Source organism: Dictyostelium discoideum (assembly GCF_000004695.1).
Source record: "Dictyostelium discoideum AX4 chromosome 5 chromosome, whole genome shotgun sequence".
NCBI classification, from domain to species: Eukaryota; Evosea; class Eumycetozoa; order Dictyosteliales; family Dictyosteliaceae; genus Dictyostelium; species Dictyostelium discoideum.
This window is the reverse complement of record NC_007091.3, coordinates 189,544-209,543: the sequence shown is the minus strand read 5'-3', so window position 1 is coordinate 209,543 and position 20,000 is coordinate 189,544. Positions and strand designations below refer to the sequence as shown.

Genomic DNA, 20,000 nt, shown 5'->3' with positions numbered 1-20,000 from the left:
TCTTCCAACTCTTTTAATCCAATAAAATAAACAAAAAAAAAAAAAAAAAAAAAAAAAAATTAAGATAATTTGTTTATTTTATTAACCTGTGGATACGACAGATAATATGTAAAAAGAAAACTGAAAACTTAATCAATAAATATTAAAAATTTAATGTGTGCCCAAGCAACTTGAGTATTGAACAAGTTAAATTACTTAACTTGTTATTTATTATTTATTTATTTATTTTTTGTTTGTTTATTGGTTTGTTTATTAAATTTGTAATATTACAATTTAAATTATAATATTTGAATAATTAATATTAACAGAATTTAAATATTCTTTTGATAATTTATTAAATTGTTGAACCAATTCGATTCTTTGTTGATGAGATTGGAAATTATAAGCAAATGGATTTTTTAATAAACGAACGACTTGTTTAAAATCTAATTTTGCATTCTTTACAATTTTATAGTACATTTTACTACGTGAATATGGGTAAAGAGATGAACGGAATGAACAAATTACAACTGGACATTTACCATCGAGTAAATGTCTAATGGGTGTTGTAAATGAGAGATCGTCACTTGTAAAGGATTTTAATTTTTCAGTTAATGAAATTTCAACAGGGATTGAATAATTACCTAAATAAGACATTAAACGTGGAATTTTATGAGATTGGAAAGCACCTGATAATCTTGTTGAACCAGAGCAATGAATTGTACTAATGAGTGATTCAACATCGGATTTACCAGCGAATTGTACTAAATTGAAATTATTTTCTTTTAATAATGAAAAAGTTTGAGAAAAGTGACGAGATTCAGTTGGAGAGATTGGATCAGCACCGAAAATACCAAAACCAATAACACCTGAATTTCTATTTGCAATTGCTAATCTAGCAGAATCTAAAGTTTCAATTGGATCATCAGAGGTTGAAGAAGAGAAAACCACTAAACCAATTTTAATGCTTGAGCTTTTTTCCCATTTGTCCTTATTTTCAATGATTAATGCCAAGACTTGCTCTTTAGTTAACCCGTTTCTAGAGTGAGAATTTGGACGAATCATTAATTCTAAATATTGAACTTTGTCCTTTAGGGCAACTTTAATGATATCATCGAATGCTCTATTAATTTGTTCAGGTGTTTGTAATAATAAATTAATGATTTCTTTTGAGAGACGAATAGTTTGAGGTGTATGAGATGATGATTGAATTAATGATTTAAACTCTTTGAAATCTTTAAAGTTTGCATAGCAAGCTAAATGTTTTGATGATAATTTCTTTAAAAATTCCTGTTTACTCTTTTCACATTTATCAATTCCCAATAATTGAACTTCATTCCAAATTTGTTCAATTGAAACACCACCATCGAATCTACAATGTAAATCTGATTTTGGAAGATTTTCTAAAAGTTCCAATGTAATTTGTGGATAATTTCTAATTACATTTTTACCCAATGAAAAATTATTTGCAAGATTATTTTGAATTTCCAATTCTACATCCAATCCAATCTCTTCGAAATAGTAAAATTTATTTTCAATAACTCCACTAATGTCATAACCATTGGTTTGGAATATCTTTAATGCTTTTTTAAAACTTTCTCTACGAATATTAATTTTCAATGGTGGATCAATAAATGATGAAGCGAATGAATAATCAATTAAACGTATCACTTCCTCAACTTTAAAATTAAATGTATCAATCGCTAATTTATATTCACCAGATAATGTAATATTACTCATTGTACAATTGTCACAACAAATTGATACAATAGCACCACTATCGAAATATTTACGAATTGGATGTTCACTAGCATTACTAATGGCTTTGATTTGATAATTACTTGTAATACAACATTCAATTGGAATTCTTCTATTAACAACATGATTTAATAATTCTTCATTCTGTTGAATTGCAATACCATGACCAATACGATGTGCTCCACAATGATGAATTGAATCTGCAACACTTGTCCAATTTGAATCTTCACCACTATGTAATGTACAATTAATACCTTTATTTCTTATAATTGAAAATGCTTCTTTATGATGTTTACTTGAAAATCCGTCTTCTGGTCCTGCTAAATCAAATGCTTTATAATTATTTTTTAAAAAAAAAATAAAAATAAAAATAAAAAAAAATAAAAATAAAAAAAAATAAAAATAAAAATAAAAAAAAATAAAAAATAATAATTAGAATTTATTATTTTTATTAAAATTAAATAATAAGAAAATACATACCAATTGCACCTTTATGTCTATAACGCCAAGTGATTTCAGCTAAATCTTTGGAAATTGATGGATCTAAATGACGTAAACCACAAACAATAATTCTAGCTTTTATTGGAAGATTTAACTCTGCTATGGCCATACCATCACAAACTGCTTCCATAACTTCTGATAAACTTAATCCAAAACTTGTATGAAGTACTGGAGAGAAACGAATTTCTAAATAGCTAACTATTATTTATTTTTTTTTTTTTTTTGGTAAAATATATTATTTAAATTTTAATTTTAGTGGGAAAAAAAAAAAAAAAAAAGATTAAAGAAATTATTTACCTCCATCTGCAACAGCATCTTCACACATTTCATAAAATACTCTTGTGATAGCATATGCATGTTGTAAAACAGAACAAGTATATTGGAAAGCTTCTAAAAAGTTTACTAAACCACTACAATTCTCATCTTTATGAATTAATTTTGCCAATTCATTTTGATCATAGGTTGGTAATTCAACATTTTGTTCTTTGGCTAATTCTAATAATGTTGAAATTCTAATTGAACCATCTAAATGTCTATGAAGTTCAGCTTTTGGTAATAGTTTGATTATATCAAGTGTAATTTCTTTATTATTTTCAATCATTTATTTTTATTATTGTTATTATTATTATTATTTTTTTTTATTATTTTTTTTTTTGTATTAATATTATTTTTATTTGTTTGGTTTTGTTTATTTGGATACCAACAACAATGTTTTTTTTTTTTTTTTTTAATTTGAAATTTACAATTGAGAAAATAAAAAATTAAAAAAAAAATAAAATTATAAAAATAAAAAATTAATTAAAATTAACTTATTAAAAAAAAAAAAAAAAAAAAAAAAAAAAAAAAGATTTTTTTCGAAAATGAAAAATCATTTGGAAATTTTTCTAACGACCAATCTTTGTAGAATGGCCACTTTCACAACAATAATCAACAAAAATTCCAAAAAAATCAAATTTTTTTTTTTTTAAAAATAAAAGCAAATTTTTGTATGTGTAAACAATTTATTATTATTTTTTTTTTTTTTTGATCAACCAAAACAATTTTATTTATTTATTTATTTATTTATTTATTTTATTGGTCAACTAATGTATTAATATTTTTATAAAATGAAGAATTAAAAAAAAAAAAAAAAAAAAAAAAAAAATATGATTAATTTTAAAATTATAATTTTTCTTTTTATTATATTATCAATAGCTAAAGCAAATAATAAATTTAATATAGTCAATAATTCAACAATAGAAGGTTATTTCTTTTATAAATTTAATGGTAATTGAAATTATTATTATCATCAAAATATTTATAAAATTAAAATGTTAATTATTATTATTATTAATAAAAAAAAATAAAATAAAAATAAAAAATTGTTTAGAAAAATATGAATTTAAATCAATTAGTCAAGAAAATCCAAAAGAATATAAGTTTAATAATCAATCAATAAATTTACCAAGAGGAATGGATTTTAATTTTTTAAATGATAATTTAGATTCATCAATTGTAGAAGCAATCATTATTGATGATAATGAAAGTATTATAAATATAATTGGAATTTATCAACCAATACAAACAACAATAATAAATCATCAAAAAGGAAAAATATTTGATGGTGATACTAGTATTGATTATTATAAGTACAATGATAAAGAAAAACTATATAAAAGTTTAAAAAATGGTAAAAAATATGATATTGATAACAAATCATTAAATAGTCCTTATAGAGAATTAGAAGGTTTTGATAATCAATGGTATAATTCTGATATTGGTTTAGATAATTCAATTCTTGTTATGAAATTAACATCATCATCATCATCTTTAAATGAAATTTATTATAATCAAAAAATAATATTAATGTATTCAAAAGTTGAATTTTGTTATTCAGAATTTCCAGAACCCACAAATTTTAATCCATACTTTATTGTAAAAAGAAATAGAATTGATCCATTATCAAAATGTTCACCACCAACTGGAATTGTAATTGCATTAGGTTGTGAACCAATTCAAACTCCAAATTGTACAAATGGTTTATCTTTAATTTCTTTTAATGATCCAAAGTTTTATTGTTCAATTTATTATTGTGATATTCCAATATTTTATTATTATTATATTTAAAAAATAAAAAATAAAAAAAAACAAATAAAAAAATAATTGTATAAATAAATTAATAAATTATTAAATATTAAATTTTTTTTATTTTTTATATTTGTGGTTATTTTTTTTTTTTTTTTAACAATTATTTGTTAAAATATCGAATAAAATTTCAATAATAGTTGGAACAGGTGAATTTAAGAAAATATTAATTTCATTATTTATTAAATTTCTACAAATTTCATTTTTTGTCATTTTCTTTAAAAGGTACATAAAAGAATTCCAAACTAAATTATTGGAAGAGAGGTCATTAATTTCATACATTGTTAAAACTACATTTCTTTGTTCTTTTGTGAATGATTCTATTGAGGATGGATGAGTATCATTACTATTTAACATGATTGGAGGTAATTGTTGACCTAAATGATAAACTGTTGAATAGTTGGTGTTAAAGTTTACAGTTGCAATAACATCAACAAAATGTGCCCAACCATTTCCAAATCTTAATTCATTTTTTGGTAATAATAATAATGAATCTGTAAATAATTTTGTTGCCTTATCAATACTACCAATATGAGCTGTCCACATAAATTTCAAAAGTTGTTGATCATCACCTTCGCTACCATTGTTTCTAATATTGATAATTTGTTGAAAGAAATTATCCCAATTATTCAATACTTCTTGATCACAATCTTCATAGGTCGAACAAAATCTTTGATCATTAATACTTACAATTTCAACAACTGGTACTAACCCCATTTTCATAGCTGATAAATATGGAATAATTGATAAATAATAATTCATATCACCTATAATTATAATTATTAATTATTTTAATTTATTTATTATAATTATTTAAAAATAAAAAAAATTGAAAAAATAAAAAAATACCCCACCAAGATTTTGTGTTTACATGTCCTTGATTGATTTCTAATCTTCCTGATCTATTTTGCCATTCAAATTGTAATTGAAGACCATGTAAACAATTATTTGAATTATCTTCGCCAAATACTGGAATATTGGTTGAATTGATTAAAATTGAATATAAATTAAATCTATCTTGAAATATCCATGGGTTATAAGTTGGTAAATTTATTTTATCATTTGATATTTTAATTTCTTTTTTAAAATTGAATGAATAAATTGAATTAAAATTTATTAAAAATAATAAAATTAAAAAAATGGTTTTATTTGATTTCATTATTTTTGAATAATTTTTTTTTTTTTTTTTTTTTTTTTTATTCCACACAAAATAAAAAAAAAATAAAAAAATAATAAAAAAAAAAAAATAAAAAAATTTAAATTTAACCCATCAAACCACTTTAAAAATAAAAAAAAAAAAAAATATCTTTTTTTTTTTTTTGTATGGAATGTTCATACCATTTAAAAAAAAAAAAATTTAACAAAAAACAAAAAATTAAAAAAATATTATTCATTTTATTAATAGTTTTCCACAAATTTTAATTCTCATAATGGGGGTTGGTGTTCCAAAAAAAAAAAAAAATCTAAATATATATAAATTTATAAACAACCCCCTTATTATCCAATACATAAAAAAAAAAAGATTTTTAAAAGAATCTTCTTGAATAAAATAAAATATTTAATTATCTTTTATTTTTATTAATTTATATTTTTGGGAATAGGAATAGGGATATATTTTTTTTTTTTTTTTTTTCAATTTTTTTTTTTTTTTTTCATTTTTTTTTTTTTTTTTAGAAAAAAAAAAGATCCTGCAATATTTTTTACAATTTAATAATTTATTTAATTTTAAAATTAATAGATAAAAAGGTAAAATAAAAATAAAGCCTAAATATTCACAATCAATAAAAACTAAAATAAACAATAATAAATATAAAATATTTTTTATTTTCTATTTTTTTATAATAACCAATTAATTTACCACGAAATAAGATAAAAAAAAAAAAATTGTCAAAACACATACTTTTACTGTTAATATTTTTTTTTTTTTTTATAATCGTTTGTTACAAATTACCCCCATATTAAACATTTTTTTGTAAAATCGTTAATTATTTTTGTTTTATTTTGCTTTTTTTTTTTTTTTTTTTAAAAATAATTTTTTATTAAATTATCAAAAAAAAAAAAAAATAATAATAATAATAATGATAATAAAATTAAATAAATAAATGTAAAATATTAATTAAAAAAAATGATGTCTTTTAATTTAATATTAATTTTAATTATTTTTTTAATATTAATACAAAATTATGTTATAGATGGAAATGATAACTTTAATTTAATTAAATGTCCAGATGAAATTCCAAATTTAAAAAAATGGTCAAATTATAAAAGTTGGAAAAAATTGAAATTACCAATTAAAGGAGAATCAATTAATATTACAACACCGATTTTAATGGATATTAAACCACCAGATTTAGATGTTATTAGGATTTTTGATAAAGGAATGTTAGTATGGAAGCATATAAATAATTTAGAATTGAGAGTAAAAGCAATACTTATTTATGATGGTGGTCAACTAATTATTGGAAGTGAACAATGTAAATTCAAATATAAAGCAACAATAACTCTAATTGGTGATTCAATTTATACTGAAATAAATCAAACAATTAATGGTAATGAATATGGTCAAAAAGTAATTGGTATTGATAATGGTGGTACAATTGAACTTCATAGTGAAGTGACTAAAACAACTTGGACAAAATTAATCTCTACAATTTCACCATCAACTTTTAATTCAAATAAAAACATTTTAACATTATTGGATAATGTCAATGATTGGCCAATTGGATCAGAGATATTAATAACAAGTACAGATTATGATATGGAACAGAGTGAAACCAATTTTATTGTTAAATGTTCAACATGTAAAACAAATCAAATTAAATTAAAAAATCCAATAAAATATCTTCATTGGGGTTCAATTACAAAAGGTGTTGATGAAAGAGCTGAAGTTGCATTGTTAACTAGAAATATTAAAATTCAAGGACAAGTTGGTAAAACTTGTGTAAATAATAAATTAGTTTGTGATTTCTTTCCATTTGATTCATTTGGTGCTCATATAATGATTCGAAAAGGTTTTGTAAATGCACATTTCTTTGGCATTGAATTATTTAATGTTGGACAATCACATGTAGTTTCTAGATATCCAATTCATTTTCATCTTTGTGATAGAGTAGATGAATTGGGTGGCTATGAAAATCCAGCATATATTAAACATTGTTCAGTACATAAATCTTTTTCAAGATGTTATGTCGTTCATTCCACTGATGGATTATTAATTCATGATAATATTGGATTCGATTCAATTGGTCATTGCTATATGTTATGTGATGGTATTGAAATGGATAATGTATTCTCTCATAATTTAGGTGCTGTCACTAGATATGGTTTATTATTTCCTCATGACAGATCATGTGATATGTGTTCTAGAATTCAACCAAATGATTTCAATGGTAATCCAACACAATGCACAGAATGTAATGCAGTTTCAACCTTTTGGATATCAAATCCTTGGAATACCTTAATTGATAATGTTGCATCGGGTTCTGATTCAACCGGTATTTGGTATTTATTTTCGGATTATCCAAGTGGTTTAAGTCATGAAAGAGGTATAAAATATAATATTAAACCTTATTTAATACCTGTAAAGAAATTTTATAATAATAATGTTCATTCGTGCACAAATGGTATTCAAATTGATGGTGGTGTTAAATTAACTCCGCCAAGTAAAACTCAACCTCAACAATTAAATTCAATGATAAATGCAAGATATAAACCAAGATCAAATCCTAAAAATCCAAATTCAAAACCCTCACCTTCAATATTTAATGGTGCAACAATTTATAAAAATAAATGGAGAGGTTGTTGGGCAAGGGGTGGATTTTTATTTATGAAAAATTTTAAAATTGCTGACAATGCAATTGGTTTTACATTTGCAAGTGAAGGTACAATTCCTGGAGACCAAAATGTTGGTCAATATATTTATAAATCTTTAATAGTTGGTGAGAGTGATAATATTGGTCAGCAATCAAATAATATTCCAATTGTTAATGGTAGGACCAATCCATATGGTGAGAATGGGTTAATGCCAATAAGAGGATTTGAAATTTATGATGGTACAATTTCACTAGATTCAATGGTATTCTCAGAATTTAAAAGTTTACCACCACTATTTAGAAATTCAAGTGCAATTGGTTTCTTAAGATTTAACGATTGGCAATCATCAAGTGAAACAACTATAAAAAATATAAAATATATAAATGTTGATAAAGAAATTCATTTTGAACAAAGTTTAATGGATGGTGATAAAATTTCAACATTAAGAGATTTAGATGGTAGTACTACAAAATTATCAAATTCAATTTTAGTTAGAAATTTATTATTCTATTCAACAAATAATTGCTATTATAAAAAACCATGGGACGCATTAATTTGTAAAGAAGATACAAGACAAATTTATATATGTAATGATGATACAAACTCTACAAATTATCTATCATTATCATCAAGTGTTGTTGCAATTAGAGATAATATTGAAAATCAAAAAATTGAACAAATTGGTTTACCAAATCACTCACCAAGAAATAGATTTCAATTTTTAGTTTTTAAAAATCATCATTATGATTTTCATTTCCCAAATCATCCAACACCACCAATACTTAGGGTTCAACCAATGAATTGGAAACAAAGTGAGAAATTTACATTTGGTATATGTATTGGTATTTCAAAAGGAATAAATTTGAAGGTATTGAAAACTGTTAATGGTACCTATGGTAATAGTAATTTTGTTGAAGAATTATATCCAACATTTTCAATGAATTTAATTTCAGAATCAACTTATTATTTCAATGAAATTACATCAATGCTCTATATAATGTATTATCAATACAATTCAAAAGATCATTTAAATTATTGCCCAGAATATGGTTGTGAAGAGTTGGTTATAAAAATTAGTGGTAAAAATAGTGGTAGAGTAACAGGTGATTGTCAATCATTGGCATATGGAAGTAGTTTCACTCTATTCGATGAAGTGGTGAATAGAAAATTTGAAAATTCATTTCAAATGGATAAATCAATAATCCATAATAGTGAATATGCATATCGTGGTAATGCATACCTTCCCTATCATCCAACCTCAAAATCTCAAATTCAATTTAAATGTAACCATTGCATACCGTCGGTTGGTATAAAATATTTTGAAATTTGGGTCAATGGTAATAGAAACTCAAATCAAAGAATTTCAATCCAACTTTTTTATTCTATCAATTCCAATCAATTAAAATCTCAGCCCTTTGCAATTGATAAAAATTATTTTAAAAAAAACTCGTGGGTTTTGGTCAGGATTTTATTTGAAAATTTAAAAAATCTTTTACCTGAAAATCATATCCATCTCATTTCATCTTTTGATGGATTATCAATTATTAACTCTTTAGAATTAAATCAACCATCATTATTTTTGGATAACATAAAATTTATTTATGACAATTAAAATAAAAAAAAAAATAAAAAAAATAAATAAAAAAAAAATCCCCACCAGATATGTAAAGCGAACCAAAAAAAAAAAAAAAAAAAAAAAATATTTCAAAAAAAAAAACAAAAAAAAATATTTTAAAAATTTAGCAACGAGGTGTCACTTTTTTTTGTTTTTAATTGCCGAAAATCACAAAATTGTACACCTTATTTGAATTTTATAAGAAAAAAAAAAAAAAAAAAAAAAAAAAAAAAAAAAAAAAAAAAAAAAAATCGTACAAATAAAAATAAAGAAAAAAAAATTAAAAGATGAAATAAAATTATTTTTAAAAAAATAAAAAAAAAAAAAAAAAAAAAAAGAATATAAAATCTTTAATTATAAAGATAAAAATCTAAAGCTTTGTTTTTATTTAATTAAAATTTTACATATCTTGACACCAATAAAATTCTATTCATTTTCTTTTTTTTTTTTAAATTTTTTTTTTACTTTTTTTTTTTTTTTTTTTTGAAAATCAAAAAAAATAGTTTTGATTGGAGGACAACAATCAAAAAAAAACAACCAAACCGCGTGGTTATTTGTGATTTTTTTTTTCTTTTTTTTTCTTTTTTTCTTTTTTTTTTTTTCTCTTTTTCTTTTTTTTTTTTTTTTCTTCTTTTTTTTTTTTTCTTCTTTTTTTTTTTTTTTTTTTTTTTTTAATATATATTTATTTGTACTATTATTTCTTTAAAAAACTTTTATTTTTGTTTTAATTTTTTTTTATTAAATAAAAAAAAAAAAAAAAAAAATGGATAGAATTTTAACCTTTATTTATTTGGTTTAAAAGTTTATTTAAAGTTGGGAAAGGGTTGTTATTTTTAAATATTTTTGTACACGGTTTGAAAAAAAAAAAAAAAAAAAAAAAAAAAAAAAAAAAAATAAAAAAAAAAAAAATGGCTTTTTCAGACTTGAAAATAGGAAATAGTAAAAAAAAAAAAATAGTAAAAAAAAAATAAAAATAATAGTAAAAAAAAAAAAAATAAAATAAAATAAAAAATATTTTTTTTAAAAAAATAAAACAAATTCTTATTCCTTCTTTTTCCTCATTTTTTTTTTTTTTTTCCTCCTTCCTTTCTTTTATTTATTTTTTCATTTTATTTTTCTTAAATTAATTTAACTAACCATGTAAACAACCTTTTCTATTTGAATAGCAACACATTTCCGTTTTGGTACTATGTCATGGATGCCAATGGGATCACATGTAATGTATCTTTTAAAATTACCTATTTATAAATTAATTCTTTAAAAAAATAATATTTATCCTAATTATTATTATTATTATTATTATTATTATTATTATTATTATTATTATTATTATTATTATTATTATTATTATTATAGAATACTATAAAATTTTCTTCAAATTATGCATTTCGTATAGGTTTTTTCAAAAAATTTAACAAAGGGTGCAATGTTGGTGATGTTGTTAAAGTGGGTGATTTGGACCTTGGAGATGATAAAACTAAAGTTGATGTTAATTTAGTAGTAACATCAGTTAATCAGGCCGATGATTGGTTTACCGGAGAGTTTTCATACACACACACTTATAACCCAATAAAATTAGGTGGAAAAGCCGTCACATATAAAGTAGTCTTTACTGATTGTTGCAGAATTAAATCATTGTTAAACAATGCAGAAGGTAGTTGGTATATTTCCACATCAGTGGTTGTTGATCCAAATCAAGGTAGTGATGTATCTACTTTCAATCGTTCACCAGTTTCAGGTATGGTCCCAATTATCACTTTAAATAGAGATAAAAATAATCAATTCCTTATCGCAGCATCTGATCCAAATGGTGATACACTCACATATTCTCTCAGTAATGCCTACACCATGAACCAACCATCAGGTTTAAGTATCGATAGCAGCAAAGGCATAGTATCATTTAAACCAACCGTTTCTGGTTTTTATTCTACTCAAATTATGATCAAAGATACCAAGGGTGCTTACGTTGTAGTTGATTTCCTCATTAATTCAGTCATAGAGCCAGGTGTTTGTCATCCATCTTGTAGCAATGGTGGAAATACTTGCAATGGTAACTCGGGCTGTAAATCATGTAAAGGAACAGACTCAAACGGTAACACTTGTTCTTCTTTCCCACCAGTTTTTGTTTATCCACCAACTCCGACAGATGGTTCTCTCCTTGCATATGAAGTAAACAAAACAAATTCTTTTTCAATTCAATGTAAAACTGAAGAAAAATCTAAAACTGTATTTATTCAACCTGCAAATATTCCACTTGCTGCTACTCTTACTTCATCAGATCAAAATAAACAAGTTTCAACTCTTACTTATTCAATGTTACCACAATTAAAACATATTGGTGTTTATGTTATTTCAGCTTATTGTACTGATAATAAGGGTTTAGTCTCAACTATTACTTCTTTTTCAATTTCAGTTGGTAAGAATTTTATATTTAAATACTTTTATTTTTTTTTTTTTATATCTTAGAAAATATTAACACTTAAATTTTTTTTTTTTTTTTTTTTTTTTTTTTTTTTTTAAAAAAATAGAAAAACCAATTTGTGGTCATGGTACTAATAAACCAGGTGGTGGTTGTAATTGTGAAACAGGTTGGGATCCAGAAAAGAATTGTTATGAATGTTTAAAAGGACATTATGGTGAAAAATGTGACCCAGTAGATCCATGTGTAAATGGTGAGTCCAATGAAGGCAGCCAAGGTAATGGTAAATGTACATGCTACTATGGTTGGGAAGGTAAAAATTGTGATATTAAAGTTAACCAAGTTTGTAATGCAAACAAAGAAAATGTTGTTCTCGATTCATCAGTAGCTAAATCAAGTTATATCAATCCAAACTTTGCTCAAGTTTACTTAAATACCGATCCATCAAAACAAGCTTTAACTCTTTCATCTAAACTTAGTATTCCAGAAACAATTGATAAATTTGAAGTTTTGGTTCTTGTTGATTCTCAACCAAGTATCGTTGAATATTGGGATAATTTTAAAAAGTATTCATCTGATTTAACTAAAAACCTCCAAGATATTAGTGAAACTGTTTCAATTGGTTTAGGTTTATTCTCAGATGCCAAAACCAATGGTTATTCATTCGTTTTAAAGAAATCAATTGGTAATGGTCTTAGTGGTTTGGATGATAAAGATAAAGCACCTGCTTCATCGTACTCTACTAAAAATTCACTCATTGCACTTACAAGTGCTGCAGAATTTCCAGCTGGTTGGAGCACAGGTTCAATTAAAATCATTGTTCTTTTAACTGATAATGATTATTCAGCCACTGCTCAAGAAGTTTCTAAATTTACATCCACTTTAATCAGTAAATCCATTTTACCAGTTGTTGTTAGTTTTAATGATAATCAAAATTGGGATACCCTTTTCAAAAACCAAGGCTTTGGTTCAACTAAAAAAACTTCAAACGCTAAAGGTAATGACTGGGTATCAGTAGCTACTAGTGCTATCAAGGATGTTTTAAGCAAAGCAGTTGTTAAAGCAATCGATGATACCAAAGGATTTTTAACACTTCCATCAGCAACTACAATTAGTATCGAAGATTCAAAAGATTACACTATTCCAATTCAAATCAAATATCCACAAGGTCAATCAGATATTCCTCAAAACCCATCTGTATCTTACTCTGTTGTAGGTTTTGGTATAACTAGAATTGTTATCAACTATAATAGTGCTCCAACTGCTTTAGGCTATTCAATTGAAACCAAACAAAATGTAAACTATAACTTTAAATTATCAGGTAGTGATGTTGATGGAAATACTTTAACTATTAAATTTAAAACTATTCCAGCCGCATCTGTTGGTGTAATTCAAGCTGATGGTGTAACCATTGAACAAGGTGATTCATTCTCAATTGAAAAAACCTTTACCTTTAAACCAGCCACCAATTATTACACTAAATCTACCAATGATAAATTTACATTTGTAGCTAATGATGGTTGTTTAGATAGTAATGAAGCAACCGTTGAAATTAAAATTACCCATGTAAATCAAGCACCATCTTGTTCAAGTCTTTCAGGTTCTGCAATTTCAGTTACTGGATTAAATACACCAAAATCTTTCTCATTACAAGGTAGTGATATTGAAACCGATTCAAATTTAAAAATTGTATTTGGTGACTTAACTGCTATTTCAGCTTATGGTAACATTAAAAGTGGTAGCAATGTAGTCTCCACTGGATCAAGTGTACAACTTTCCTCTGGTTCTGCATCTCTTACATTCACACAAACTAAAGATATTGCAAATGACAAAGAAATTACCGTTGATTTCAAAGTTAATGATGGTTCATTAGATTCTTCATCTTCATGTTCTTTCAAGGTTAAATTTGTTCATTTCAATAAACCACCAGTTGCATTCGCTGTAACACCACTTACAATTAGACAAAATTCAGAACTTAAAATTACTATTTCAGCCTCTGATTCCGACTCTGATAGTGTTATTTTTACTTTAGACGACCTCAAATTGGGTGGAGGTGATAGTTTCTTTAAATGTGATGATAGATCACAACTCACCGCACCATTTACAACCCAACCAGTTTCAATTTCTGGTGGTGTAGCATCATTCTCTGAAATCTGTTATTCATCCCCACTCGTAAATGCAAATTCATATGCAAGTTTAGTATTCTTTGCCAATGATGGCCAGTTATCTAGTGATAAATTTAAAGTTTTAATCAATATCAATGGTGATCGTCCAAATGCCCCACCAGTTGTAAATCAAATTCCAAATTTCACAATGAATGAAGATGATATTTCCAATGAATTGGTAATTGATGGTATCGACCCAGATGAATTAGATCAAGGTAAACTTAAAGGTATTATAATACAAAAACCAACGAATGGAGTTATCTTAGTTAAATCAGGTAGTTCAACAAGTGAAGCACCAATTATTGGTAATGCACCATACAAGATTTTCTATAAACCAAATCCATTATACTATGGTACAGATAGTTTTTCTTATACTGTTGAGGATAGTATGGGTGAGAGAGATGCAACTCCAAAGACTACTCAAATCACAGTCCAACATGTTAATCATGCACCAACCCTTTCAATTGATCCATATGATTTCACCTCTCAAACTTCTGAAAAAACTTTAGAATTAACACCAAAAGATATTGATTTAATAGATACTGTATTCCATTGCACTATCGTTAAATTACCAGCAACTGCCATTATTAAAACCTCTGCTGGTAAAGTAATCGATACTGTACCAACTGATTTATCAGATAATAAATACATCATAACTTCAAATAATAATATCTATAATGATTTCAGTGATTCATTCGATGCAAAATGTTATGATTCAAGTAATGCAGTTTCAAATATTGCAACTGGCCCAATCACCTTTAGATATATTAATGTTCCACCAAAAGCAGAATCATCAGATGAAACCTTAAATCAAGATAGTTCCGTTAGTTTCTCAGTAAAAGCCACCGATCTTGAAGATAATTCAAATGTTAGGGCTGTAATTAGATCCCTTCCAGCAAAAGGTACCCTTACAATTAAATCAACAGGAAAAGCAGCTGAAATCTCTTCAACCTATGCAATTGATGATTTTGTTTATACTCCAGTTGCAGGTTATTCCAATTGGGATAAACCAGGCCATGTTGGACCAGCCGATTCTTTCAATTTTGTTGCAAAAGATAGTAAAAATGATATCTCTTCAAATATTGGTACTGTTTCATTCTTTATTGAACCAAGAAATCCACCAACCTATGAGGGTTTAGCTGTTTTATACACTAAAGAAAATACTGATCTTCCATTCAGTATTTCTGGTATCGTTGGTAATGGTGGTTCAAATGTTTTCCTAAGAATTAAATCGATCGTTTCCAGGGGTTCATTATATGCCACTCATTGTATGGGTACTGAAGGTTGTATGTCTGAACCAAATCCAGTTGATATTAACATAAACTTCACATCTCAACCATATACCTTTAGTTTTACACCAATTGAATATGAAAATGGTGATAATTATGCCATTATTGAATTTGTACTCTATGATAAATTTAATGGTCAAGAAGTTGAATCCCAAAAATATACCATTATCATCAATGTTATCCCAGTAAATCAAGCACCAGAGGTCATCTTAATTGAACATACTCTTTCAACTCTACCAAATAATGTTATAGCATTCGATAAATTTAAGACTGTTAAAATGGAAACTAACTCTTATGTCATTATTAAATATGATGGCACTGATATTGACGATCCAAAAGAAAAATTAAAATCTTATATTGTCAGTCCTCCACTTCGTGGTTTACTCTATGTCTATGATAAAGATGCTAAGGATGGTTTGGGTAAATTAATAAAAAAGGATGATACATTTGTTCCTGTAGCTCAAGATGGTTTTTGGTATATCGTTTTTGTACCAACTCCAGGTTCATCTGGTGATGGTTATGTTCGTATTCCAATTTCAATGGTAGATTTCTTGGGTGATATCTCTGTTCCAGTCACAGTTGCAGTTGATGTTTCAAAAAAGAATATTCCACCATTCATTACCATTGAAAATAAAAACTATACTTCACTCGCCAATACTTCAATCGTTGTTACAGGTGTCTCATTTGATGATCCAGACAGTAAATATAATGATGTTGAATTAATTCTCTCATTGGTTAACAAGGATGGCGATTTAGTTTCAAATAAAATTGCAACATTCTCTTTATCTCAACAAAGTAAAGCAAAATGCACCAAACATTCTGAATTCGCTCAATTCACTTGTAGATCAAATAAAAAGACACTCAATGCTTTAATTTCCACAATGTATGTAAATCACCAAGGTGGTGGTTCTTATCGTCTCAAAGTATTCGTTAATGATTTAGGTTATAGTTCACCAGCATCAATTAGAGATAAAAATCATATGACTGCAACTGATTATGTTGAATTGGATGTAACAAAACCTGAAGTTACTACCACCAAAGAAAATAATAATAAAACAGTATTAACTGGTGCAATTGCTGGTGCTGCCGCTGGTGCAGGTTTACTTGCCGCTGGTGCTTGGTTCTTATTAAAGAAATCTGCTCCACCAACAGATGCATTCTTTGGTGAAGGAGCTTTTGCTGATGGTGCTGTCTCTACAAATCCAATGTATGAAGAAAGTGGTAGATCTGCTATCAATCCATTATATGAAGCTTCTTCTGAAAATTTATAAAATTAAAATAATAATAAAAAAAATAATAATAAAATTAAAATAATAAAAAAGATTATTTAATTATAAACCAATTAATAAAATTATTAACTTTTTAAAACTAAAAAAAAAATTTTTTATTTTTTTATTTTTTTAGCAATTGTTAGATAAACACAAAGAGAGATTCTACAATAGGTATGAAATTTTAAAAGAAATAAAAAAAAAAAAAAAAATTATTTTATCAAATGGTGAGAATTAAAGTTTATTTTTTAAAATTGAAACAATCGAAAGTGAAACTTTTGTTATTAATTTGTAATCAAATTATTTTGGAGAACAAACAATATTTGAACAATTTCCAGGAATGATTGCATCCATTCTTTGACCGAAATTAGTGAGAGCGGCATAGTTTCTGTGAGATTCACCAGCAGTGATTTGATATTGTTCACTTGGATACCATTTTACAAAGCATACATCAGCACCACTAACAAATGATTGAATATTGTTACGGAAACCATCTGGTAAAGAGAGATATCCTTGAGAGATATTGTAAACATAACGTTCACCTTGGAAATCCCAACTAGAGAATAAGTAAACTTGACCATCAGGAGCACCAACACAAGTTGGATCAGAAGTTAAACCACCATTAATCATTGATAAAACAAAGATTGTTGAAATAATTAAGATTAAAGAATTTTTAATATTCATTTTTGAATTTTGAGAGCACTTGAATTATTTAATTATTAATTATTATTTTAATGTTATAAAATGTAATTTTAATATTTTTATTTTATTTTTTAATTTGAATTGATTTGAATGACTTAGAAAAAAAAATTTTAAACCTATTTATAGTTTTATAAAAACTATATTTCAAACATTTTAAAAATACAGATTATATTATAAAAAATCCAAATTTTCCTACTTTGGATAATTTAAAATTTTATAAAGATTTAAAATTCTAAACATAGTATCAAAATTAAATTATTTATGTTTATTAACTGACATTCAAGAAATTGTGAAATTTCAGTTAGTAATTACATTTTCTTTATTTATATGACATCATAATTTTAATTTTAATAATTTAAAAAATAAAAAAAAAAAAAAAAAAAAAAAGTTTAAACTAAATAATATAATATAATTAAAATTATTAGATCTAATAATTTTAGAAAAAAAAAATAATAAATAAAAAAAAAAAAAAACTTTAACTAATTTTAAAAAAAAAAAATTAATTTTAAATTAAATTTTATGGTTTTAAAAAATAAAAATAGAAAAAAAGTTTTTACAAATCTTTTTTTTCTATTTTTAATTTATTTTCTATTTTTAAAATTAATATTTTTATCTTTATTGTTTAATTCCAAAATACCGTAATATTTTTTAATTTTAAAAAAAAAAAAAAAAAAAAAATAAATGAAAAACATATTTTTAAAAATGGAAAAATATAATTTATATTTTCCTTCTTTTTTTTTTTTTTTTATTCTTTTATTAATTTAACAAAGGTGTTTGTTCATTATCAGTATTAATAGTAAGATATTGTTGTTGTTGCTGTTGTTGTTGTTGTTGATATTGTTGTTCTTGTAATTTTTTTAATTTTGTTGCCCTTCTCTTAAAGTTATACCAAATTAATGCTATAATCAATATAATTGGAACAGTTATACATAAAGTAATGAAAATCTTAAAAACTAAAGATCTATGTGAATTATTATAGTTATGTTCCTCTGAAGAAGTTTCAGTAGGCATTGGTGTAACATTATCACTATTACTACTACTATTATTATTATTATTATTGCTGTTATTATTACTATTACTATCTGAATCCTCTTTAAAAGTATTTCTACACTTCAAATCCAATATACCACTTTGATACTCTTCAAAATTATAATAATATGAATCTACAGGAAATCTTGGTACTGATTCACTTGATGATAATGTTTGATTACAATTAAAGTATCCCTTTCCATTACACAATGAAACTGATTGTGTACATTCTTCATAGCATGTTAAAACTGGTACTGCAACCACAACTTTATTATTTGTATATAATTGACATTCTGGAAATAACTATATAGTATATTATATTATATTATATTATACACACACAAATAAATATATTAGATTTTATTATTATTATTATTATTATTATTATTATTATTATTATTATTATTATTATTATTATTATTATTATTATTATTATTATTATTATTATTATTATTATTATTATTATTATTATTATTATTATTATTATTATTATTATTATTATTATTATTATTATTATTATTATTATTATTATTATTATTATTATTATTATTATTATTATTATTATTCAGTTTTAATACATACATATGAGCACAATGTTTTAAAAACTGATGGTTGATTACATCGACTCATCGATTGTATAAGAGGAAACAATCGATCAGCCATTTCTAATGATTTGGTTTGATTGAATGTATCAGAGATATATATTCTCTTATATGGTAAATAAATTGAACAATCTGATTGAGTGGTATCACCAATATAATCATCACATCTTCCACTTGACTCAATTGGGTAGTAATCCACTGATGACGATGATGAAGACGATGATGATGATAATATTGATCCATTAATGTCCTTGAAAAAGTATATAAATAATATTAACACTGATATTAACTGAAAATTTAATACCATTTTATTTTATTTTTATATTTTTATATCTTTTCTTTTTATATATTAAGATTATTATTATTTATTGTTTGTTATTTATTACTATTTATTATTTATTATTTATTACTATTTATTATTTACAATTTAATTTACAATTAAAACACACGACATTACAATCACAAATTTACACGCAAAAATTTAATTTATTATTTTTTTTTTTGCTATCTTTCCTAAAACCAAATGATTTTTTTTTTTTTTTCGAGTTTTGAAAAAATGATAATTTTTTTTTTTTATTTTTTTTTTTAATAAAATCCATAAAGTTTATTTTTTTTTTTTATTTTTTTTTTTTATTTTTTTTTTATTTTTTTTTTTAAAATGAAAAATTTGATTAATCAAATTTTTAGTGATAGATATTTTAAACGTCATCAATTTTTTCGTGGAATCCTAAGAAAT

General features: G+C 24.3%; 7 protein-coding genes across 7 annotated transcripts; 3 read left to right on the top strand and 4 right to left on the bottom strand.

Annotated features, from left to right (window-relative positions):
- Nucleotides 1-273: 273 nt before the first annotated feature.
- Nucleotides 274-2,839, bottom strand: ada (adenosine deaminase; the record flags this gene model as incomplete). Its single annotated transcript, XM_632178.1, has 3 exons — nucleotides 274-2,069; nucleotides 2,218-2,436; nucleotides 2,536-2,839. The coding sequence occupies 3 exons, from the start codon at nucleotides 2,837-2,839 to the stop codon at nucleotides 274-276; spliced, it is 2,319 nt and encodes a 772-aa protein (XP_637270.1).
- A 544-nt stretch (nucleotides 2,840-3,383) lies between these two features.
- On the top strand, nucleotides 3,384-4,344 carry DDB_G0287369 (hypothetical protein; the record flags this gene model as incomplete). Its single annotated transcript, XM_632177.1, has 2 exons — nucleotides 3,384-3,504; nucleotides 3,608-4,344. The coding sequence occupies 2 exons, from the start codon at nucleotides 3,384-3,386 to the stop codon at nucleotides 4,342-4,344; spliced, it is 858 nt and encodes a 285-aa protein (XP_637269.1).
- Nucleotides 4,345-4,458: 114 nt separating this feature from the next.
- DDB_G0287367 (hypothetical protein) lies at nucleotides 4,459-5,521 on the bottom strand (the record flags this gene model as incomplete). Its single annotated transcript, XM_632176.1, has 2 exons — nucleotides 4,459-5,129; nucleotides 5,212-5,521. The coding sequence occupies 2 exons, from the start codon at nucleotides 5,519-5,521 to the stop codon at nucleotides 4,459-4,461; spliced, it is 981 nt and encodes a 326-aa protein (XP_637268.1).
- A 966-nt stretch (nucleotides 5,522-6,487) lies between these two features.
- Nucleotides 6,488-9,787, top strand: DDB_G0287365 (hypothetical protein; the record flags this gene model as incomplete). The annotated part of the gene is made up of 1 exon (XM_632175.1): nucleotides 6,488-9,787. The coding sequence occupies one exon, from the start codon at nucleotides 6,488-6,490 to the stop codon at nucleotides 9,785-9,787; it is 3,300 nt and encodes a 1,099-aa protein (XP_637267.1).
- A 1,197-nt stretch (nucleotides 9,788-10,984) lies between these two features.
- On the top strand, nucleotides 10,985-16,934 carry sibA (substrate adhesion molecule; the record flags this gene model as incomplete). The annotated part of the gene is made up of 3 exons (XM_632174.1): nucleotides 10,985-11,011; nucleotides 11,147-12,206; nucleotides 12,319-16,934. The coding sequence occupies 3 exons, from the start codon at nucleotides 10,985-10,987 to the stop codon at nucleotides 16,932-16,934; spliced, it is 5,703 nt and encodes a 1,900-aa protein (XP_637266.1).
- A 297-nt stretch (nucleotides 16,935-17,231) lies between these two features.
- gerA (germination protein p109) lies at nucleotides 17,232-17,615 on the bottom strand (the record flags this gene model as incomplete). Its single annotated transcript, XM_632173.1, has 1 exon — nucleotides 17,232-17,615. One exon carries the CDS (start codon nucleotides 17,613-17,615, stop codon nucleotides 17,232-17,234), a length of 384 nt encoding a protein of 127 aa, XP_637265.1.
- A 774-nt stretch (nucleotides 17,616-18,389) lies between these two features.
- On the bottom strand, nucleotides 18,390-19,571 carry DDB_G0287449 (hypothetical protein; the record flags this gene model as incomplete). The annotated part of the gene is made up of 2 exons (XM_632172.1): nucleotides 18,390-18,965; nucleotides 19,245-19,571. 2 exons carry the CDS (start codon nucleotides 19,569-19,571, stop codon nucleotides 18,390-18,392), a joined length of 903 nt encoding a protein of 300 aa, XP_637264.1.
- Between the last annotated feature and the right edge of the window lie 429 nt (nucleotides 19,572-20,000).